The sequence below is a fragment of the Bos grunniens genome, chromosome 6, assembly GCF_055505025.1.
Source record: "Bos grunniens cultivar Pamir isolate PY7600 chromosome 6, Bosgru_T2T1.0, whole genome shotgun sequence".
Taxonomy (NCBI): domain Eukaryota; kingdom Metazoa; phylum Chordata; class Mammalia; order Artiodactyla; family Bovidae; genus Bos; species Bos grunniens.
Window position 1 is genome coordinate 52513661 of NC_141170.1, and position 25072 is coordinate 52538732.

Genomic DNA, 25072 nt, shown 5'->3' on the forward strand with positions numbered 1-25072 from the left:
CATTTGTCACAGAGCTCTCACTAGATGACTGTTGATTCCAAATAGACTGTATTCCCAAGTACTGAGAGTATGTACATCTACAGTTCAGAAACGCAGTCTCACTGAGTAGAGCCAAAAGGCTGCCTGCTCTTGCCTTAAACACTGTCAGAGTGGAAACCCATCTGTTGTCTGATATGCTCCCTGAGGTGCTTGTCAAATGGCCATGCCTTTACAGGGATCTTGTTAAGATGCATTCTGGTTTAATGAGCTTGGGCTGAGGCCTGAGGGTCTGCATTTCTAATATGTTCCCAAGTAGTGCTAGAGCTACTGGCCTACGGACCACACTTTGAGTAGTAGGAATCCACAGTAAATTAAAAAAAAAAAAAAAAAAAGATGTGGTTCATATATAAAATGGAATATTAAAAGGAATGAAATTGTGCCATTTGCAAAGCCATAAATGGACCTAGAAACTGTCATACAGTGAAATAAGCAGGAATAGAGATATCAGTATAGAGAACAAACTATAGATACCCAGAGAGGCAGGGGAAGCAGGATGAATCGGGAAATTGGGAGTGACATATATGCACATTATGTGTGTGCTAAGTCACTTCAATCATGTCCAACTCTTTGAGACCCTATGGACTGTAGCCCTCCAGGCTCCTCTGTCTATGGGATTCTCCAGGCAAGAATACTGGAGTGGGTTGCCATGCCCTCCTCCAGGGGATTTCCTGACCCAGGGATTGAACCCAAGTCTCCAGCATCTCCTGCATTGGCAGGGGGGTTTCTTTGCCATTAGTGCCACCTGGGAAGCCCTAGATACACACTGCTATGTATAAAATGGGCTTCCCAGGTAGCTCATTGGTAAAGAATCCTCCTGCCAACGCAGGAGGCACAGGTTCAATTCCTGGGTCAAGAAGATCCCCTGGAGAAGGAAATGGCAACCCATTGTAGTATTCTTAGCTGGGAAATCTCATGGACAGAGGAGCATCACAGGTTACAGTCCATGGGGTCACAAAAGAGTCAGGAACAACTTAGCAAGTAAACAACATATATAAAATAGATAACTAATGAAAACTTACTGTATAGCATAGGGAACTCTACTCAGTGCTCTGTGATGACCTAATTGGGAAGGAAATTCAAGAAAGAGGAGATGTATGTATATCGCTTTGCTGTACAGCAGAGATTAACACAATGTTAAAGTGACTGTATGCCCGTAAAAATTAATAAAACAAAAAAGAAAAACAGAAAACCCTGTCTCACCTGTTTTCCTCCTCAATCTTCTTTCCCAGTCCGTTTGCTTCCTACTGAAATTTAAATAATTAGCCATTGCCACAGTGGTTGCTCAGCACTTAATTCAAGATTTTTGTTTTAAATTAACTGGGGCAGAAAAGTCATTTTCAGATGACCTGAATACTTCCCATACACTGAAATCTGAACAGCTTAGTTGCTGGTAGTCACCCGGTGTGTAACATTCCTGGCTTACTCTTTAATATATGGAAGATTCCCAGGTGTAATATAGGTCATTAGTACTTTTAAGCCTACATTAAAAACAAAATTTGTTGAATATATTTTTTTTTACTTAGGATTTAACTTTAATGAAGGAAAAAATGATGAAAACTATTCTATTTGATTTTCATTTCTGCAAACTAGAGGTCTTCATGGAAGGAGCATATAGTTACGCCTTCACTGTCTAGAGATCTGAGATGTAACCAGTCATTCTGAGGAATCCAAGTTTGCTAGACTTTATTTTAATTATTTTGATGCAAACCTTTCCCAGTAGAGAGTTCTAAAATAATTTATTCTTTTCTGATGATTCGGGGTCATAACTGATTATCTTTTATGATGTGCTGAAGGTCTAAGTTCATCTCAAGAAAAAGGAGGTATAAGGACTTGCACTCTGATCCTCACCATGACCTTAATTTGAGACCTACCTTTTTGTGTCTTCCTTGATGGAGTGATGAGGGTGCCTTTCTACATGCTGCTGCTAAGTCGCTTCAGTCGTGTCGGACTCTGTGTGACCCCATAGACAGCAGCCCACCAGGCTCCCCCGTCCCTGGGATTCTCCTGACAAGAACACTGGAGTGGGTTGCCGTTTCCTTCTCCAATGTATGAAAGTGAAAAGTGAAAGTGAAATTGCTCAGTCGTGTCCGACCCTCAGCAACCCCATGGACTGCAGCCTTCCAGGCTCCTCCGTCCATGGGATTTTCCAAGCAAGAGTACTGGAGTGGGGTGCCATTGCCTTCTCTGTAATTAGTATGAATAAAAAAAGTACATCTTTAGTTAATTAGGCATATTTTTACAGCTCAAAAAGGTGTTTTCCTTGCAGAGTTCTCATTTTAGGTAACATAGCCTCTTCATTAGGGATCAGTAATAGCTCTTTGTGAATCATTCATTTCAAAGTCTCAGCTATTATCTAGGTCCTCAGTGTCACCCCTTCATCACCTGCCTTCATCCTGACTGCCACCGTGATGCGTTCTTAGGTCGTCTGCATTCATACACTGTCCATTTACTGAGTTACACAGGTTTCTTTTTACATTTACTATCCTATTCTCACTGGTGCTGCCATTATTTTTTCTCTTCCTCTTTGAATTTTTACATGCTGTATATGCCAAAACAATACGTTGGTTTTAGTAGGAAGGTATTTTGCATAATTGTCATCTGACTGTAGAGGGGAAGTTTTAGAAAGTGTCTCCCCAAAGAAATGTAAAATAATCCTCTTCCAATTGTCCTACTGATTATTTACTTCAAAACTTTAATAGCATAATCAAAGGGTCAAGCCTGAGTTTGGTAAATTTTCAGTTTTCTAACCAGTGTGTGGAATTATAATAAAATTAAATTTTCTTCCTAGGTCACATGAAGTTTAGGAAGAAGTATCCTTCTGCTACTGTGATACCTGGTCATAATTACTCTTCTTAAAATTTTACTTTGAAGTGAATTTTATGCATATACACTATTTAAAATTCCATATTTTGTTCCACTTGGGGCTGAACTATAATAATAATCAAAGGATAATAATGATTACTACTACTACTAAGACTAGAAGTGCTAGGATATAAAGCAAAAGAGTGCTGAGACAGGATGTCTCAGATACTACACTCACTTGCCAAAATTTAGACCATGAAGAAAGCAGTCCACTTGGGTCAGGGTGAGCAGTATGTTGAGTACACCTGGAGGCATGATGCACACAGAAGGTTTAAACATGACAAAGATAACACAGAACACCAGCTCTGAGACTTACACATCAGCCCCAAAGAATTCACAGGAGAAGCATCCTTTTTGTGGAACGTTCTTTCTTAGACAGTAAAGATCTACCCTTATAAGTAAATGGTCTTCTCTGAATCAAAATTCTAAGAAAATGGAAGCATGGATGTGCCATCTGCTGAATTGAGGACAGAATCAGGTAGAGCCCAGAAAAGTTTTTAGACATTCTAAATAGACTTCTAGGTGGAAATATCAAGTTTACAATTAAAATCTCAGTCTAAAGTTCAGGCAAAAAAGCAAAGGAGAAAGGAAAAGATATACCTATTTGAATGCAGAGTTCCAAAGAATAGCAAGGAGAGATAAGAAAGCCTTCCTCAGTGATCAGCGCAAAGAAATAGAGGAAAACAATAGAATGTGAAAGACTAGAGATCTCTTCAAGAAAATTCAACATACCAAGGGAACATTTCATGCAAAGATGGGCTCAATAAAGGACCTTATCTTAACAGAGATAGACCATTCTTTCAAGTGAAGTGAAGTGAAGTCGCTCAGTCGTGCCCGACTCTTTGCCACCCCATGGACTGTAGCCTACCAGGTTCCTACATCTATGGGGTTTTCCAGGGAATAGTACTGGAGTGGGTTGCCATTTCCTTCTCCAGGGGATCTTCCCGACCCAGGGATCGAACCCAGGTCTCCCGCATTGTAGACAGACGCTTTACTGTCTGAGCCACCAGGGAAGTATCTACAAGCATTTTGTAGCATTCTTTCAAGTAGTTTTGAGAAAAAAAGAAGTAAGAGACTGGGAAAAGCTTAAGGGGAGTGGTGAAGTAGAATAGCCATGTTTTGTGAGTTTTCAGCTTGTTTTTTAAACTGTGAAAAAAGAGGTAGCAGACAGTGTGAGACTGAGGATCTGAAAAATCAGGGGTGGAGGTGTGTATTAACTTGAGAAAATCATTTACCAGAGGAGGAAGAAAGAAATGAAAGTCCTGAGCACAGGGGCCAGGATCAGTCTGTAAAAGAAAGAGGAATACCTCTTCCTCTTAAATACAGGGGGCTAACTTAGAATGGTGGGAATATAAGGACATTTAGAAAAAAGGGTGAGTCTGCTGAGAGATTTCAGACCCGAAATGGCTTCTATTTGGGGTGGGAGGGCAGGGAGTAAGAGTTGGCACTATTTGCTGACAGATAGAGGGTAGGATTAGGGTTGATATTCTTCAACAGTTGTTGCCAAAAATATATTGCAAAAGGCATTATACGCCTTCATGACTGTTGTCCCAAAGCCTTTCTATATTTCCATGTGGCTTCAAACCTTCATGTGATAGCTTTATTGATTTCAAATTCCAAATCCTCCTAATACTAAATTCTTTGATTTTTTCCATGTGCCATTAACTCATTTTGTAGCATCCCAGGGCTATGAAGCATCCCAGGGCTATGAGCTCATTAATGTGCTCCAAGTTCAAATAAAATTTAAATTTAACAAGGCTTTATGGCTTTCCTAATTTTACTCGATTAGATGACATTAAAGAAAAACAAAACATCTTTAATTTGTCTCAAAGGACCTAACCAAGGAAAGCATTTCCTCATCTTTGAGATTGTAATGGAAGAAAATACAAACTAGTAAATGTTGTAAGGTAGGTAAAATTTCTACTCTATTGGTCATAAAAGTATGATTAATTCAATCTTACATTGGTGAAATGTCTACTTTATCAATCGTGTTCCCCAACTGACACTAGATCCTTTCATTTGTAATCACTTTAAAGCTTAGTTATGACTACAAGACCATAAACTAGAGAATACAAGATCTATAGCTAGGTTATTTGTTTCTTCGGCCTAAAGTCTGGGCTTCTTCTGGCTTAAGCCCCTGAAATATCAGAAGCAAACAGCATTTTTGTTGCTCAGTTGCTAAGTTGTGCCTGACTTTTTGCAACCCTGTGGACTCCAGCACATCAGGTTTCCCTGCGCTTCACTATCTCCTGGAGATTGCTCAAATTAAGGTATGTGAGATGATAACCGCCCACTTCTCCTCTTACCCTCAATCTTTCCCAGCACTAGGGTCTTTTCCATTGAGTCAACTCTTTGCATTAGGTGGCCCAAGTATTGGAGCTTCAGCTTCACCAACAGTCCTTTCAGTGAATATTCAGGGTTGATTTCCTTTAGGATTGATTGGTGTGATCTTGCAGTCCAAGGGACTCTCAAGAGTTTTCTCTAGCACCACAACTCGAAAGCATCAATTCTTGGTGCTCAGCTTTCTTTTCAGTCCAACTCTCACATCTGTACATGACTACTGGAAAAACCATAGTTTTGACTACATGAACCTTTGTTGGTGAAGTGATATCTCTGTTTTTTAATATGCTGTCTAGGTTTGTCATCGGAGAAGGCAATGGCACCCCACTCCAGTACTCTTGCCTGGAAAATCCCATGGATGGAGGAGCCTGGTGGGCTGCAGTCCATGGGGTCGCTAAGAGTCAGACACGACTGAGTGACTTCACTTTCACTTTTCACTTTCGTGCATTGGAGAAGGAAATGGCAATCCACTCCAGTGTTCTTGCCTGGAGAATCCCAGGGACGGGGGAGCCTGGTGGGCTGCTGTCTATGGGGTCTCACAGAGTCGGACACGACTGAAGTGTCTTAGCAGCAGCAGTAGCAGCAGAAGGTTTGTCATAGCTTTTCTTCCAAGGAGTAAGCAGCGTCTTTTAATTTCATGACTGCAGTCACCATCTGCAGTGATTTATTTTGGCAAGTAGAAGCTTCAAACTGAATGGTTTATCTGTGTTAGTAGTCCTGATCACACCTTTGTAATGCAGTGAGTGAATGAATAAATGGAACATATTGGGAAGTGAAGAAAACTAAAGATAACAGAAAATGATTTGTCAAAGAAGCTGACATAAAATAAGTAGATTTTAATATTCAGGGAAAGATATTTAGGGACCAATAACTTAAGTATCCCAATTTTATAGCAGTAGACTTACTTTTAATAAGCAAAACAAATCACTTGTGACTTCTAAGAGGGAATTATTAATTCTTTACTTAGCTTCATGATGCACTAACCCATATGAAAAGTTAAATACAAGAGGCCACATAAATTATTATGAGCTGAACTTCCACTTAAGGTATTGATATATCCAGTAAAGATACTGAAATTCACACTCATTATACCCTCAACTTCACATGAAGACATTGTTAAAAAAAAAGGAACAGTAAAGAAGCTTAACAAAGTATCAGGAAAAATAAACTGAAGCAACAATGCCTCCATTTAACATTCACCTATTATCTTAATGAATAATCTATTTTCCTGTAAGTCACTACATAAAAACTTGTCCCTCTGTTTTTTCCCATATATCAGGCAAAGGAGAAATGAATAATGTATTGGATATCTAAGAATATAAGGAATCATTGATACTAATTAATGACAAGTAAACACAATGTTACATTTAAAAAAATAAAACTCAGTTATGGTCTTCATAAAATGACAATTCAGAGAGATCTGTTTCAGTAAATAATGCAACACATATTTCTTCTTGAAGAGTTAAAAAATAGATAATAGATTCAGTATTTATTAACGCTTAGCATATATTGATTATGTACTTATGTCAGGAACAAGCAAAGCTCATTTGGACTCTCTATTATTGCCATATGTTACCTTGTCGCTGGGAGTTATTCCTTTTAAGATTTAAGATCTCTTTATATTGGTTTCCTGGTGCTTCCCTGGTGGCTCAGAGGGTAAAGCGCCTGCCTGCAATGCAGGAAACCTGGGTTCGATTCCTGGGTCAGGAATATCCCCTGGAGAAGGAAATGGCAACCCACTCCAGTACACTTGCCTGGAAAATCCCATGGACAGAGAAGCCTAGTAGACTACAGTCCATGGGATCACAAAGAGTTGGACATGAGTGAGCGACATCACTTTCACTTTATATTGGTTTATCTATTGTTAAGAAGAGATACATTTCAAGGAAAGTATTGGAGCTAAGCAATGTTGTCATTTGAGGCTTTTAGTTTTTTTGGGAGGGCAACACCAATGGAATCTGGAGTACTTGGTTTCCTGTATCCACAGACTATGCTTTCTCCACAGTTGCAATCATTTGACCCTTGACCAAAGAGCTAAATTCTGTTTCAGCTTCTGGAATCAACTTTTATCAGGGATAATTTCGACCCGTCTTTGGTTGATTTAGCACCCTCAGTCTAACTGAGAGTGGTTCTGACTGGTGCGATACTCCTAATCATTGATGTTCTGCTTCCTTGCTCACCTGTTAATTGCAGGATTCTATTATAGAGAAATAGAATTTGAATTCTATTTCAAATTCTGGGTTTTGAATTTCCTGGGTTTGAATTCTATTTCAAATTCTGGGTTTTGAATTTCCTGGGTTTGAATTTCCACTTCACCACTCTCCTTGCTTTATGGCCCTGGGGAAGTTATTTGACTTCTCTGAAACTCACATTATCTCTCAAATGTTGTTAGAGATAGACCTTTATTCATTAAGATAATAGGTCTATCTTCTGCTACGGAGGTGTTAGATTAATGCTTTTGCCTGGCAAACAGAATGCAGTTCCCTGTTTTTTTCCCTTTCTCTTGAGTTCCTGACTTCATAGACTCCTCATTACACAAATTCTTACTGACTGAATAACTTCTTTGCTTTAGATTCTTCAGGGACTAGAGTTCTGTGATCTGCTGTTGGATCACTTTATGATGGTCACAGTCTGCCCACATGATCATGTACGTGTATATTTAATTTATTGAAATATAATTGATTTACAATGTTGACTTAGCTTCTACTGTACAGCAAAGTGAATCAGTTATACATATACATATATCTACTCTTTTTTTTTTTTTAAGATTCCTTCTCCATAAAGGTCATTGCAGAGTATTGACCAGAGTTCCTTGTGCTATACAGCAGGTCCTTATTAGTTATCTATTTTACATATAGTAGTGTGTATATGTCAATCCCAGTCTCTCAATTTATCCCTAACCCTCTTTTGCCCTTGGTAAGCTAAGTTTTTTATTTTTTTAACATCTGTGACTCTATTTCTATTTTTTTTTCTATTTTTAATTTAAATATTAAAAATTTGTTTACAAAGTTGTGTTGGTTTCTGCCACCATGCCTGCTAAGTCGCTTCAGTTGTGTCCGACTCTTTGAGACCCTATGGACAGTAGTCCATCAGGCTTCTCTGTCCATGGGATTCTCCAGGTGAGAATACTGGAGTGGGTTCCATGCCCTCCTCCAGAGGATCTTCCCTACCCACAGATCGAACCTGCCTCTTATGTTTCCTGTATTGGCAGACGGGTTCTTTACCACTAGCGCCACCTGGAAAGCTGGGTTTCTGCCCTACAACAATGCAAATCAGCCATAATTATATACACCTAGCCCACCTTCCCTAGCCTCCCTCCCCTTCCCACATCCCATCCCTCCACATCATCACAGAGTACTAGACTGGGCTCCCTGTGCTACACGGCAGCTTCTCACAAGCTCTCCATCCTACACTTGACAGTATGTATATGTTGATGCTACTTTCTCCATGGGTCCCACTCTCTCCCTCCCCCACTGCGTCCATAAGTCTGTTCTCTACATCTGCATCTCCAATCTTTCCTTGTAAATAGGTCCATCAATACTATTTTTTTAGATTTCATATATATGCTTTAATATTCTGTATTTGTTTTTCTTTTTCTGACTTACTTCACTCTGTATAATAGGCTCTAGGTTCTTCCACCTCACTAGAACTGATTCAAACTCATTCTTTTTATGGCTGAGTATATATGTATATAATTCCATTGTATATATGTACTACATCTTCTTTATCCATTCATCTCTCAAGAGACATCTAGGTTGCTTGCATGTCCTGGCTATTGTAAATAGTGCTGCTATGAACATTGGGGCACATATGTCTTTTTTGATTTGGTTTTCTCAGGGTATATACACCAGTAGTGGGGTTGCTGTGTCATATGGTAGATTATTCCTAGTTTTTTAAGGAATCTTCATACTGTTCTCCAAATGGCTGTATTACTTTACATTCCCACCAACAGTGTAGGAAGGTTCCTTTTTCTGTACATCTTCTTTAGCATTTATTCTTTGTAGATTTTTTTTGATGATGGTAATTCTGTACAGTCCTATATATTAACCAATTTTAGGGTCTCAGTTACCATGCCTCATCCATCTACCCAGACAACTGATTGCATCTTACTGAGTTGCCTCAATAATTATCATATGCCTGGGTCACTACTTATTGCCTGACATCATGTCTTATGATAACTTCGGACTCTCTGATTGTTTCGGCCTCCCCAATCCTTGCCCCACAAAAGTTATGGTTAATTCTGCCTCATTTATAGTTATGGTTTGGCTCATTGTATGATATAATAAATGGTCCTAAAAATAATCTATTTTCTAAATAGCAATAAAGGAAATTGCCTACTTAAAAATGTAAACTTGTAATAATAGAAAGACTCAATATGCATTATAAAATAAAATATTTGGGGGGAGAGAATGTTGATAACTTTAGCACTTGCAATTTATCCACAGAATCAATTCCAGTACTTGTCAAAATTCATTGCTTTTTAAAGTGCATGCTGTAAACATGTTAGAATTTTAACAGGTTGTCATATCCTAATGTGATCCAACAGAAGCAAAGGTAAAAAAAATCACAATCAGTGAAAGGAAACTGAGGGTAAAAGGCTACCTATATTAATGAGCATCTTTCTCTTTCCATGTCAGTTCCAACAGCTAACGGTGTATTTGCTTAGCTAAAGTTCTGTCTTATTTGTAAAACATTATTAGCCAATAACAAATGACTGGGTTTACATTTCATTCCTATAGTTTGAATTTGCTTGTCATTCACATTTAAACCAAAAGTCACTATTAATACTTTCATATATTAATACCTTTCAGCCAACATATTTATATAATATATTTTAAAATTAGAATATTAATTAAAGAATAGCTGATGAATGTTATTCATTCCAGGTTCTAGGGGTAATAGATCAATATTTATATCTGAATCTATATCTACATAAGCATTCTTTATCTAGTTCTATGTTTGTATTCAGTAAAACTAGAAAATGAATGTAATTACTCAATAGTCAGACAATGGGGAATACATTTATTGTTCAATAATACTAGAGGATCACCTGGGATTTTCCCATTTTTCTTTACCATTTTGAAGTTAGATTTGGAAAGCATTTTAAATTATCTAAATAAATATCTGTCTATTCTTAAATTACATTAAGTTGTATTACAATGCTCTGAATTACCTACTGAACTTTCCCTGTCCCTGAAAACCAGGAAATGGCCTTGGCCTTATATTCACAACAAATGGAATCAAATGTCTGCATGTTGATGACTGGGAAACAATGAAACAAAGATAATCAATCAGATTAACTCTTAGTGACTAAAATATTCTAGTTGTTAATCAGTGAAAAACAGCCCAAGAGGACAAACCTACACTACAAGCCACAAGATGAGAAATAGACAATACCATTTATCATCTCATTCTTCCATGAAGATAGACTTTACCATAGTGTTTTTCTAGACAACAATTTACAGTCCTTCAGAAAGACAGACTATAGAACCAAAGACAATCTCACAAAGTGTTTTCAAACTAAATATTTCCCTCCTCTTAATGCAGCTTGGGTATTGGAAGGTCTTGGAAGAAACTTGATTTTGAAAAAGAGAAAGCATGAAATTATAAATTGTCCAGCTAAAAGGAGTGCACTTTCCTTAATGATTAAAAAAGATAACTGCCAATACAGAGGAAAATGTTACTAGACTGTGAACCCTTTGAAAAGTTGGCAGGGTAGTATAGCTGAAAATATCCCGGTGCCAATTACTCAGTACGAGTTTGCACTTAATTAGGTCAAGCAAACATCCCTCTTTTTTGTCCCCCTGTCCAAGTTAACTCACAACTTTCAATCTCCAGGGTGCAGTTTTGTTCATCCAGAGGATATCTTCGTAGATCCATCATGCACGCAGCTGTGGTTGTGATCCTGTCAGGGTGTGAGATAGAAAAGAACATCGTAAAGATGGTGACTCTCATTTCCAGGCTTTCTAGCCCTGAATCATGCCTCCTAGATGGCATCAAAGCTTTGTGATTAAAAATTTTAAAGACAGGCAATGCTACTTTCTTAATTTGTTCCAGTCTCTCCCTCCCATTCTGTATCCAAAACTGCATTCTGTAAATCTGCATCTCCATTCATTCCCTGGGATAGGTTCATCAGTACCATTTTTCTAGATTTCATATATATTTTCCACACAAGAGTACTGGAGTGGGATGCCATTGCCTTCTCCAATACACGCTAGTAGAAGTCTCTATATAACACAGGGAGCCCAGCCTGGTGCTTTATCGCAACCTAGAGGGGTGGGATGAGGATGGGGTGGGAGGGAGGCTCAAGAGGCAGGAGATATATAGTTATGACTGATTTGTGTTGTTGAATGGCAGAAACCAACACAACATTGTAAAGCAATTATCCTCCAATTAAAAAATTAAAAAAAGAAACCTACTAAAATGATCTAAAATAATAAAAGTAAATAAAAGATAAAAATTGAAGACAAGCAGATTGAATTTGAGTCTTTCTTCGCTGCTCACTAGCCATGTGAGGTTGGGCTAGTTAATATGTCTCCAGGAGCCTCAGTCCACCCATCAATCAAAACACCTACTGCACAGAATGGCTGTGAAGATTAAAAGAGGTAATGGGTATGAAGCTCTTAACCCAGTGCTTCATACTTAGTAAGTGCCCCGTGAAGGATGGCTGTTATTATCACTATAAATTATCCCACAGCCCTTCCTATATTCACTAGCATCCTAGCAATGTCTTTGTCAATATCTGCCGCAAGGCTGGCTTTACAAGGAGAATATCTATCTACGTTATGCATCAAAGCCTACCTCCCTCTCCTGCTACAGCCTAATGATAAAACAGCAAAAGCAACAAAAACAACAAAATTTGTCCTTCATGACTTTTAATGCCTCATACTCCCCACAGTCTCTCTATTGAGAGATTTGTTAGATTCATCTCTGAGTCCCTGGCCCATAGCATATAGCCAGTAAAGAAATACTATCCTAGAGCTTACACCCTATTTACCAACTACAGTTTGGCTTATGTATTTATGCAAACCCAGGGATCCTGACTCTAGATATCTTACCTGGCTTCCATGATCCCTCCATTTTCTCATGGCTGGGCTGGTTTTGCGGACTGTGCTGAGTGTTTGAGAGGAACTTAAATCTTATGGCTAGTCCACTCACACAAACATTTGATATCACTTTGGGATTGACAAAATACTTTTCTTAAAAAAGTGAATTACCTTGTCCTCTTTCACAAAATAAGGTGTAATAATGATTTTTTAAAAATTCAAAATTCGAACTTAATAATAAGCTTCCTTTGTACCTTAAGGCCCAGGAGCTTCAGCATTGGAAAATTCCCAAATATAAATAGAAGTCCAGCTATATCTTCTTATCGGGGAACTTCTTTGTTAGAAGAGTACTGCACACCCTGTTCTGAACCTAGCATGTTTACATTGATGACGCATCTTGGATTTGGTTCTATATTAGTAAATAATAAGCCCTCTGTAACAAATTTACTATAATGTATTGAGTTGTATGGAAATACCATCACTTATTTTCCTCATCACCCTCTAGTGGGTCTATATGTTGTTTAATATCATTTACTTTTATAAATAAAGATGCTCTGAGTATACTGGTATACTCTGTGATACTTGAGTATGTTGACTGGCTATTTCTAGAAAGGGAATTGTAGAAAAGGGAATTCTAGAAAAAAAGGTATATTCATTTTAAATTTTGCAACATTACTGCTCATCAACAGTGTATGTAAATTTGACAAAGTTCTTCTCATACCTATGTTTTGTGAAGCTGTCAAGGCAAGTTATTGTTTTGGTGATTTGTGTTAAACTAACAGGCACCTTCTTCCTAAAAACAGTATTAGGCATAAACCTTAGACCGTCCTAATTTTTCTTTGGATTTCGTTGTGAAAGTTAAAAGTGAAGATTCTCTTTTTAAGCCTCTCTTAGATAAGATGTTGGTCAGTTAATCAGATTTATTTGAGTATTGCTGCTAAGTCTGCTAAGTCGCTTCAGTCGTGTCCGACTCTGTGTGACCCCAGAGACGGCAGCCCACCAGGCTCCCCCGTCCCTGGGATTCTCCAGGCAAGAACACTGGAGTGGGTTGCCATTTCCTTCTCCAATGCATGAAAGTGAAAAGTGAAAGGGAAGTCGCTCAGTCATGTCCAACTCTTAGCGACCCCATGGACTGCAGCCTATCAGACTCCTCTATCCATGGGATTTTCCAGGCAAGAGTACTGGAGTGGGGTGCCATTTGAGTATTAGGCAAGAATAAAAGGAATTTTAAAGTTTAATTTAAAGAATTTCAAATGTTTTATAAAAGTTTAAAGATTGGATGTATTCTAGAATTAGCACATAAAAGGGTTTTACTAGATTACTTTTTGCTTTCTGCTCCCATAATCATGTGACTTGATTGATTTTTCTCATTTCACAATATGTCATGAATAGCTTTCATTGTCTGAAAATACAATTACATCACATTCTTTTTTTGGTCTGTGTAGTGAGGGCTTCCCTGGTGGCTCAGATGGTAGAGAATCTGGCTGCAATGCAGACGACCTGGCTTTGATCCCTGGGGCAGGAAGATGCCCTGGAGGAGGAAATGGCAACCCACTCCAGTATTCTTGCTTGGAGAATTCCATGGACAGAGGAGTCTGGGGGATAGTTTATGGGGTTGCTGAGAGTTGGACACAACTGAGAAACTAACACTGTTTCAAACATCCTCAATAAGACAGCACAATAAATATTTAAAAGCACTTAAAAACATCCTGTCTCTACCATATTCTTTGTTTAACTGCTGCTTATGAATAAAAAGGATTGTGAAAATGTGAATGTTTTCTAGGAATTACTAAAGTGCAGCCATCCTTATGATCCTATGACTTAGTCAATTATTTTCAACCAGGAATTGTTTTTACCAACAGGGGACATTTGATAACATCTGGAGGCAGCTCTGATTATCAGGCTTGGGGTGGAGGGTTGATACTGGTGTCTAGTAGGGGTACGACCAGGGATGCAGCTAAATATCCTACAGTGCGCAGAACCTCCCCAACAATTTACAATGATCTGTTCCGAAACGTCAGTAGTGCCACAGTGGAAAAACTCTGCTACAATGGTGCTTTCAAACATTTTTCCTCTAAGGAGACTTTTAGCAAAATGGAAACTTACAGAGAGCCTCAGTATATAAAATACAAATGAAATAAGTGAAAGCCATATGTTGTTAATGCAGATTTCTTATACAAGTTCAAATGTTGACATCTATCTTAATGTGAGCACACATAAAAGCAGGAATTATGATGAGAATTATGGTCTTCAATCTTCCTCAGCGCCAGTTATTTTTGTTTTGTATTTTATTTGTGTGGTATTGAGAAAGTCCTCACAAATATGGAAACACTTGCCTCTAAAATCTTACCAGTCATGGGCTACCCTGAATTCAGAGAAAAAATATCCATTTGCTTTGTAATCACCTCTATAATCAATGACAGCTTTGCAGATATTTTAGATACATTCATAGGTGGATGATCTCTAATAGATACTTCAGTTCAGTCAGTTCAGTCGCTCAGTCATGTCCGACTCTTTGCGACCCCGTGAATCACAGCACGCCAGGCCCCCCTGTCCATCACCAACTCCCAGAGTTCACCCAGACTCATGTCCAACGAGTCAGCAATGCCATCCAGCCATCTCATCTTCTGTCGTCCCCTTCTCCTCCTGCCCCCAATCCCTCCCAGCATCAGAGTCTTTTCCAATGAGTCAACTCTTCACATGAGGTGGCCAAAATACTGGAGCTTCAGTTTCAGCATCATTCCTTCCAAAGAAATCCCAGGGCTGATCTCCTTCAGAATGGACTGGTTAGATCTCCTTGCAGTCCAAGGGACTCTCAAGAGTCTTCTCCAACACCACAGTTCAAAAGCATCAATTCTTCGGCTCTCAGCCTTCGTCACAGTCCAACTCTCACATCCATACATGACCACAGGAAAAACCATAGCCTTGACTAGACGGACTTTGTTGGCAAAGTAATGTCTCTGCTTTTGAATATGCTATCTAGGTTGGTCATAACTTTCCTTCCAAGGAGTAAGCGTCTTTTAATTTCATGGTTGCAGTCACCATCTGCAGTGATTTTTGAGCCCCCAAAAATAAAGTCTGACACTGTTTCCACTGTTTCCCCATCTATTTCCCATGAAGTGATGGGACCGGATGCCATGATCTTCGTTTTCTGAATGTTGAGCTTTAAGCCAACTTTTTCACTCTCCACTTTCACTTTCATCAAGAGGCTTTTGAGTTCCTCTTCACTTTCTGCCATAAGGGTGGTATCATCTGCATATCTGAGGTTATTGAGATTTCTCCCGGCAATCTTGATTCCAGCTTGTGTTTCTTCCAGTCCAGCGTTTCTCATGGTGTACTCTGCATATAAGTTAAGTAAGCAGGGTGACAATATACAGCCTTGACGTATTCCTTTTCCTATTTGGAACCAGTCTGTTGTTCCATGTCCAGTTCTAACTGTTGCTTCCTGACCTGCATACAGGTTTCTCAAGAGGCGGATCAGGTGGTCTGGGATTCCCATCTTTTTCAGAATTTTCCACAGTTTATTGTGACTTAGAAACTGATTATAAGGAGAGAGACGGTGGGATGAACTGAGAAAGTAGCATTGACATGTGTCCACTATCATGTGTAAAACAGGTAGCCGGTGCAAAGCTACTGTGTATCACAAGGGGTCCAGCCCAGTGCTCTGTGATGATGGTCTAGGGGGTGGGATGGGAGGAAGGGAAGGAAGGCTCAAGGGGGAGGGCACATATATATATACAGTTTGTGTATGCAGAAACCAGCCAATATTGTAAAGCAATTTTCCTCCAACTAAAAAAAAAATGGGAACTTTACTTGGTGTTCCATGCTCCACGTAAAGTAACCTGGCAGCACAAGTGGATATTATGATGGCCTTGAATGCATTAAAATGTGGCATAGGACACATTACAGTGTACATGCTTATAGTTTAAAATAAATATAATATTTAAATAAAATTTAAATAAGATATGTGTGGAACAAAGCAACTTTTGGGATACTTAAGAACACTACATGAACCCCCTTGTCAGCTTTTCTAACTTAATTGACATCATTTTCAACATGTCATATGGTTAGTTTACCACATCATATCAACATCAGGACATGCTGAACCACTGATTGATTCACACATTGTAAGGCTGTGGAGGTTTTACAAAGGAATTTGAAAGGCCAACAAAGCATTGTTGGTAAAATGAATAACATGTCTCATGCTTATGGGTACTACAGTTGTGCGTGATTAAAAAAGGACAAAAAATGGATTTTGGAAAGCATAATGGAATTGACCATTGCTATCTGTTATGATCAATCCATTCAGCAATCAATGAATACGAGAATTTTTTTGATATCACATAGGAAATCTGTATACCACACCAGAACTCTGCCTATAACCTGATGAGTTTTCAACTGTGATTGCTTGGGCAAGTTCATTTCTCCTGCCCCAAATCCCATTAAGATACCAAAGAGAACTGAGTCATCACAATTCAGAAAGAGGCGATCAAGGCAACTTCCAGAACTCGAGCTGTGCGAAATTCCTGACTTCCTCTACAGAGCACTGACATTAGTGAAACAACGTCCTTCTTCGAATCTAGATGTTCCAAATTTTGAATTTTCAAGAGGATTTCACTGGCTCAACTTGGATTATGTGCCAACACTCCTCAAATTATTGTTAAGGGCAGGAAAGAAAGCTAGGCAAAAATATTGTCACCAGGGACCAGAAAGGGTCTCTCAGAGGAATTACTAAAACTCAGACAGGGACCTCTATACAAGCAGGTACTCATAAATTCATGTTGTGACCCATAGAAATTTATGCAACAGAATGTCGGTCTCTGCTAATTTAAGAGTTTGGTATCTCTAGATTTTGTAATACATATGGCTAAGTGAATTGACTATCCTGAGCTCTTTGTGAGAAAAATTACTCAGCAAGAATTCTCAGGAGCATCAACAAAGTGATGTCATTTTGTTGGGCAGAGTGCTGTTTCGCTCTTGTCTTCCGGGTGTGAGGCAACAATGAACATCTTGAAAAATGACTGTTCTCCATGTTTCCATTTGTTTGCAATTGCTCAGCAGCAGTTAAGTCACCTCTACAACTACTTAACACATCCTCATGGAAATGTTCCCAACATTATGGCTGAAGCAGTCTTCTATGGAGTTAAAGGTGCCAAAGATCACAAAACTGGATAGGTTGAGGGCTTTGAAATTGAAGCATTTTTTGAAATTTTTTTAAATGTTCACACTCAATCATTCATTCTCAGTGTGTGAAGATATGACTATTGGCTATCGGCAAATGAAAGTACAATAGGGTAGAACTAACAAAAGGCAAAAGTATCAAATAATTGTTTTTCTGAACTCAGACTGTCCAGAGGTACAGATTCATGATGGCATAACATTCATCTGTCTTCTTTCAAAGACATTTAGAATGACTTACATTATAATCCAATTTATTGACATTTTGAAGGTTAGGTCAGAACACTATAATAGGCTGTTAGTTAGAAACTATGGCCCCATGATACTTTGGAATGAAGGGAAATCATGTTGCTATAGTATTTATGTATTAATTTGTGTGCTGTATGGTCATTTACACCAAGAATCACTGTAATCAAAATTCATGTATATTTGATGTCCAAGAGCAGCATGACTCTCATTGCTGATAAGACATCCAGGAAGTCCTGGTCCTTAAGTAGCTTAAAACCTAGCTACACACACACACACACACACACACACACACACACACACAAGCATGTATACATATATGCATATGGAGTGTGCATTTTTGCAAGTAAGAATGGAGGCTTAAGTAAATGAATGAATTATATTGAGATTTTCCTATAATCATCAATCTTATAGGGAGGAGCTCCAGGTTTTAAACATGATCTCTGTAGAGCATAACTGTACAACTTAACATAATCCATATAAAAGGAGGCTTCCCAGGTGGCACTAGTGGTAAAAAACCCACCTGCCAGTGCAGGAGATGCTGGAAACTCAGGTTCAGTCCCTGGGTTGGGAAGATCCCCTGGAGGAGGGGATAGCAACCAGTATTCTTGTCTGGAGAATCCCACGGACAGAGGAGCCTGGACGACTGTAGTCCACAGGGTCGCAAAGAGTCAGACATGACTGAAGTGACTTAACATGCACATATAAAATGAATATGAAAAAGTAGAGAGGAAAAAAGCCTGAAAATTCTATTTCCTAATTATACTCCTAAGATTGTTGAGAATGATAGTGAGTAGCAGTATAAGATTGATATCAGTATCCCTCTGTAAGTTTGTTTAGAGAATGTCCCATGGCTGCCTCTGGCCTCTAGGCTGTACTCTTAATCCATGTTAGATTCATCACCCAAAGAAACCAATGAAAGATGATGGATGGGTTAGCCTAAGTCATGACCAATGTGTGCATAGATTTTTTCCTGTAGCTAACACTGAGTGGTGAAAAGAATATGTATTATCTTCATCAGTTCAGTTCAGTTCAGTTTCTCAGTCATGTCCGACTCTGCGACCCCATGAATCGCAGCATGCCAGGCCTCCCTGTCCATCACCAACTCCTGGAGTTCACTTAAACTCACGTCTATCGAGTCGGTGATGCCATCCAGCCATCTCATCCTCCGTCGTCCCCTTTTCCTCCTGCCCCCAATCCCTCCCAGCATCAGAATCTTTTCCAATGAGTCAACTCTTCGCATGAGGTGGCCAAAGTACTGGAGTTTCAGCGTTAGCATCATTCCTTCCAAAGAAATCCCAGGGCTGATCTCCTTTAGAATGGACTGGTTGGATCTCCTTGCAGTCCAAGGGACTCTCAAGAGTCTTCTCCAACGTCACAGTTCAAAAGCATCAATTCTTTGGCGCTCAGCTTTCTTCACAGTCCAACTCTCACATCCATACATGACCACTGGAAAAACCATAGCCTTGACTAGATGGACCTTTGTTGGCAAAGTAATGTCTCTGCTTTTCAATGTGCTATCTAGATTGGTCATAACTTTTCTTCTAAGGAGCAAGTGTCTTTTAATTTCATGGCTGCAGTCACCATCTGCATAACTGGCATCAAATTTTGCTTTTGGTAAGATATCATGTTTAGGAAAATACCTTGGTGTTTAAAGATGAAATCCTGAGGAAAAAAGACATGAATGACAAAGAAACAAAAGGAAGTAAACTGCTCTGAGATTTATGAGGAATTTAGGTGTGGAAAAGCAAAATGATGGAGTAGCAAAGCATTTTGTAGGACAGTATTCAACTTCAAGATTTTTACATTGCTATTATAATAAAATTTTTCTCTATTTATCTAAATAAAGCTTTCCCCCAATACCTCCCAGCCCAGTAAAGTCTTATGTAAATGTTTTATTTTCATTCTTATAAAATGACTGAATTCCATATCTTGATAACATTCATGAAACAGTATTCTATAAATTAAATCAATTCAGCCAAACTGGAACTTCAAAGCCAGAGATGGTCAAATCAGGAAGCCCTTTGGGAAGCCTCGGCAACCCTGCAGAAGGTGTTGGACTCCCACAAGTAATGGGTTGTGTGTTTAAACTACCTTTATTTAGATTTTAAGAGGCAGAGTGATCTCAGATAATACTATGTTAGAATCCTCCATGACAGGACTGTGCTAAGCACCATACTTACTGTATTAGTTACCAATTGCTCTTGCAAGAAGTTACTGTAAATTTAGTAGCTTAAAACAGCACAGACCTATGCTCCTACATTCTAGAGATCTGAAGTTCTAAAATCAAGGTTTCAGTAGGGCTGTGTTCCTTCCAGAGGCTCTCCAGGAGAATCCATTTGCTTGCCTTTGCCAGCTTCTAGAGGCTGCTTTGCATTCTTGGCTCAGGTTCCCTTCCTCCATCTTCCTCCATCATTTCAATGTCTGCTTTTGTCCTCACATCTCCTTCTCCACTGACTCTCCTGCCTTCCTTGTATAAGAACTCTTGTGATTACATTGGGCTCACCCCAGATAATCCAAGATAATCTGTTTCAAAATCCTTATATTAATCCTATCTGCAAAATCCCTGTTTAAACCTAAGGAAACATATTTACAGGTCCTGAGAATTAGGACATAGACCTCTTTAGAGTGCTGTTATTCTGACTACCATATAAGCATTATTTAATTTATTATTTATGAAAGCCAGATTATGTTGATGCCATTTTATGCCAGTTTCAAAGATAAGGAAACTGATATCTGATGAGGTTAGAAAATGTTTCCAAGTTGACACAGTCTGTAAAGGAGATTCAAATTCAGATACTCTAGACTCAGGAGCTAAATTTTATAATATTTCCAGTTATTATATTCAGGCCAGATAAATCTAGGCAGAGAACAATTGGTTCAGTAAAATTTCTCCCATAAGCAGTAAAACATAAAAAACAACTAAGAGTTGACCTTCCTATATATTTTTAGTATTCATTTAGTTATCACTAATTTAGGGCATCTTTTAGCCACTCAATAATGGGTATAAAAATGATAGACGACTTAGTAGGAATCAGGCAATACTGTAAGCATGGAAGTTACAGCAGTTAAAAATATCCAGCTGCACCTTTCTGCTGTCACGATTTTTTGTTGTTGTTTTTCAAGACTGTCAGGTAGCAGAAGATAGAAGGCAGAGCCTTTGTCTATTGCTTTAATGAAATAGCTAGGGAGAACATGCTTATGTCTCAATTGGGACTACTAGCTCTGCCATTTTTCTAGAAATACAAATATATCACCTTAGACAAATGTATACATTATCACAAAAGCATGACAATCACTCAGGAAGGAGATGGTTCAATCCTACTCTTATTTGATTGGTATGTTTAGTTAGCTTTTGGATGCCTTAAGTTTGTTGTATTCCACAAACAGAGGTATTATGTAAGTGAATATAGAATGGAACAGGCAAGAAGAAGAGGGTTATCACATGAATAGTCAAATTCAATGCTTGGTACATAATAATCTCTCAGTTAACTCTAACCAGGCTCCTCTGTCCATGGAATTCTCCAGGCAAGAATACTGGAGTGAGTAGCCATTCCATTCTCCAGGGACTTTTCCTGACCCAGGGATCAAACCTGGGTCTTGTGTATTGCAGGCAGATTGTTTACCATCTGAGCCACTAGGGAAGCCCCATTATTTTTAAACTGTATGCTTCTAAATACATACATACATACTTATAAGATATTCATTGGAAGGACTAATGCTGAAGCTATAGCTCCAGTACTTTGGACACCTGATGCAAAGAGATGACTCATTGGAAAAGACCCTGATGCTGTGAAAGATTGAAGGCAAAAGGAGAAGGGGATCAGCAGAGGATGAGATGGTTAGATAGCATCACCAACTCAATGGACAAGAATTTGAGCAAATTCCGGGAGATAGTGAAGGACAGGGGAGCCTGGTGTGCTGCAGTCCATGGTGTCTCTAAGAGTCAGACATGACTTAGTGACTGGACAACAGCAATAATATGTAAGATTACTAACACAAGTACATTGTAAGATTAATGCAGGGTCATAGTAAAATAAAAGACTTCAGGTGGCTCAGTGGTAAAGAATCCGCCTGTCAAGCAACAGATGTGGGTTCAATCCCTGGGTCAGGAAGATCTCTTGGAGAAAGAAATGGCAACCCACTCCAGTACTTTTGCCTGGGAAATCCCATGGACAGAGGAGCCTGATAGGCTATAATCCATGGTGTGGCAAAGAGTTGGACATGACGAGTGATTAAACAACAATATAGTAAGGCATCTGAAAAACACAGAAAACTATACACAGAATAAAGATGACCCACAGTCTCATTGCCACAATCTGATTAGTAATTTCCTTTTTTCTAAGTATATTGTTTAATAAGTTGAACTTACACTGTATTTATCCTTTACATCTACTGCTGTTTACTAAACCATCCCTCTCTTGGATGATGTCATTAGGTACTCTTTGGTGATGCTTTGAAGGCTTCCCTGGTAGCGCAGACGGTAAAGAATATGCCTGTAATGTGGGAGACACAGGTTCGATTCCTCGGTGGGGAAGATCCCCTGAAGAAAGAAATGGCAACCCACTCCAGTATTCTTGCCTAGGAAACCCCATGAAGAGAGGAGCCTGGCTGGCTACAGTACAAAGAGTCAGACACGACTGAGCAACTAACACTTTACTTTACTCACACTGTGTCAACAGCATTCTTGTTGCTCCTCTTATATTTTTATTTGTTTGATTCTGCTTTCTTCTCTCCCTCTGTTTTGTACTCTTTGTGCTGAATGTTAATAACACTCTTCTCTGTGCAATCCCAAGCAGTCATTTTCAGGTAATTAGCTATATACCAAATGTTGTGTAAATGGGCTCATTTTTATTCATTTCTGTTGGGCCAGAGTGATTCATGAGCCACTTTGTGAATATGAAAAGCTGTTCATAAATCAGAGCAGCCTGGGGCAGGGGAACAGCAATAACAGAAAGTACTCACAGGGCAATAGTAATTAATAGACCCTTGTCAAGGACCCAGTGATAATCTCAGTTATGTTTTACATAGATGTATTGCTGAATTCAAAATAGACTATTTCCCTCAAAGTATATCACTATATTCACTTATCTGTGGAGTATAAAGGCATATGTTAAATTTCTACCATGCTTAATGTTTCCTAGTAACAGTCAGTTGAGATATGTGTTAGGTGGCAGAAAAAACAAGGTCACTTCTTCAAAATTATAACATCTTTATTGTCATTATCTTGATAATCAGCAATATCTGTAGTGGACAGACTGTGAGCAATTAAAATAATAAGCCCTTAAATTGCAAGTGAAATGGACTTAGAAATTATAGTAAAAGTCAAATTCAAATAAAAAGTTTACTTTTGATGGAATGCCATGATTTGGTAATCAATAAGTGCAGGATAGTTAAATAAGGACTCAGAATTACAAGATAAAGCAAATATATGGGTCTTCACAGCTATTCATTTTTTGGGCTTACTTGCAAAACTGCCCTGTTGCTCTGCCACATGACGATTTCTCTCAGAACAAAGAATTGACACATTTAGTGAAAGGTAATCAAAGTAATTTCCAAATATTATTGAAGGAGTGAAATAAGATTCAAGAGTGATAGAGCTTTAAAATACTGCATTGTCTTAGGACAATGGCTTTTTGTAGAGGAACAAAACAGAACCCCACTTAAATACAAGTAAGGCAGTGGCATAAATTGTGTGAAATTTCTAGCTCCCCGTGAGACTAAGAGCATTGCTTGTGAAATCGTTTTTTTTTTTCCTCTTTAAACAAGTAAACATTAAAATATTTTGAAATTAGTAGGGAAATATTACCCCTATTATGACTACCAACAGCATTGTGGTATATATACTTTCATCACCTCTTCCCAATGGCTGTGGGATTTTTGCATGCTTGTAACTAGGTTTAGAGTTCTCTCTTCTTCCCTTTGAATCTTAATATGTCAGGATTGCACATTTTTCAGTAGAAAACTACATCATCATGGACATTTAAGGGGCTTTCCATTTCATCAGTTTGCAAATATCTTCTCCCATTCTGCAGGTTGTTTCCTTGTTTTGCTGATGGTTTCCTTTGCTGTGCAAAGCTTTTAAATTTGATTAGGTCAAACTTGTTTATTTTTGCTTTTTTTTTTACCTTGAGAGATTAATCTAAGAATATATTGCTATGATTTATGGCAGAGAATATTTTGCCTATGTTTTCTTCTAGGAGTTTAATGGTGTCATGTTTTATATTTAGGTCTTTAAACCATTTTGAGTTTATTTTTCTTATATGGTGTTAGGTAATTTTCTAATTTCATTGATTTACATGTCCCTGTCCAGCTTTCCCAGCACCACTTGTGGAAGAGACTGGCTTTTCTCCATTTTATGTTCTTGCATTCTTTTTGTAGATTAATTGACTGTAGATGTCTGGGTTTATTTCTGGGCTCTCTATTCTGTTTCATTGATCTGTATGGTATATACTAATACCTTGCTGTTTTGATTATTATAACTTTGTAATAATGTCTGAAGTCCAGAACGGTTATGCCTCCGGCTTTGTCCTTTTTATTCAAGATTGTTTTGACAATTTGGGTCTTTCATGTTCTCTCTATATTAGGATTATTAGTTCTAATTTTGTGAAAAATGTCATGGGTATTTTGATAGGGATTATTTTAAATCTATTGATTGGTTTGGGTAGAGTGGCCATTTTAACATTATTAATTCTTCCAATCCAAGAGCATGGAATGTCTTTCCATTTCTTTGAATCATCTTCAATTTCCTTTACCAGTGTTTTATAGTTTTCCATGTATATGTCTTTCACCTCCTTGGTCAGGTTTATTCCTAAATTGTTGAAACAGGATGAATCTTGGTATTTGAAAATGATATATAGTTCCATATATATATATATATATATATATGTATCATTCCTTATAAATGATATATATATATAGAAATATATATACATTTCTCATCACAACTATATATTTGTTTGATAACTTGTTCTTGTGTGCTTCTTGAATAGATGGTAAATACTGCAAGAGAAGTAACCTTACAATGAGCCACTTACCAGTGTCCAAACCAGTGTCTAGCATAGAATTAATGTGTAAATTAATGATATTAATATGTAACTTAAGGAAGCAGTGAAGTCATTACTTCCCTAAAGAAGACAGAAAAAGAACAGTGTGCTGCCTTTATTAAAAAACTATGCCAGTGTTGCTTGGAATATAGATTTAAGATAAAGATACATTTCCTCCACTGAATTCAGTTTATTACTAGAGACTATCTTGAGTGCATTTTCTAGAAAAACAACCACAGACTATTGTCAGTTAGGTAATTTCTAGGGTTATGAAGCTGCATGAAGCACGCTTAAATTAAGGCAGGTGCAAGCAAA

The 25072-nt window shown here is 38.3% G+C and overlaps 1 protein-coding gene across 1 annotated transcript in view; it reads right to left on the reverse strand.

The window, feature by feature from the left end:
• The window catches only part of GABRB1 (gamma-aminobutyric acid type A receptor subunit beta1), a 454930-nt gene that overhangs the window by 103392 nt on the left and 326466 nt on the right, over positions 1–25072 (reverse strand). Inside the window, exon 5 of the mRNA XM_086405923.1 lies at positions 11064–11146. Within this exon, the coding sequence (XP_086262049.1) occupies positions 11064–11146 (83 nt within the window). The remainder of the gene's footprint in view (positions 1–11063; positions 11147–25072) is intronic.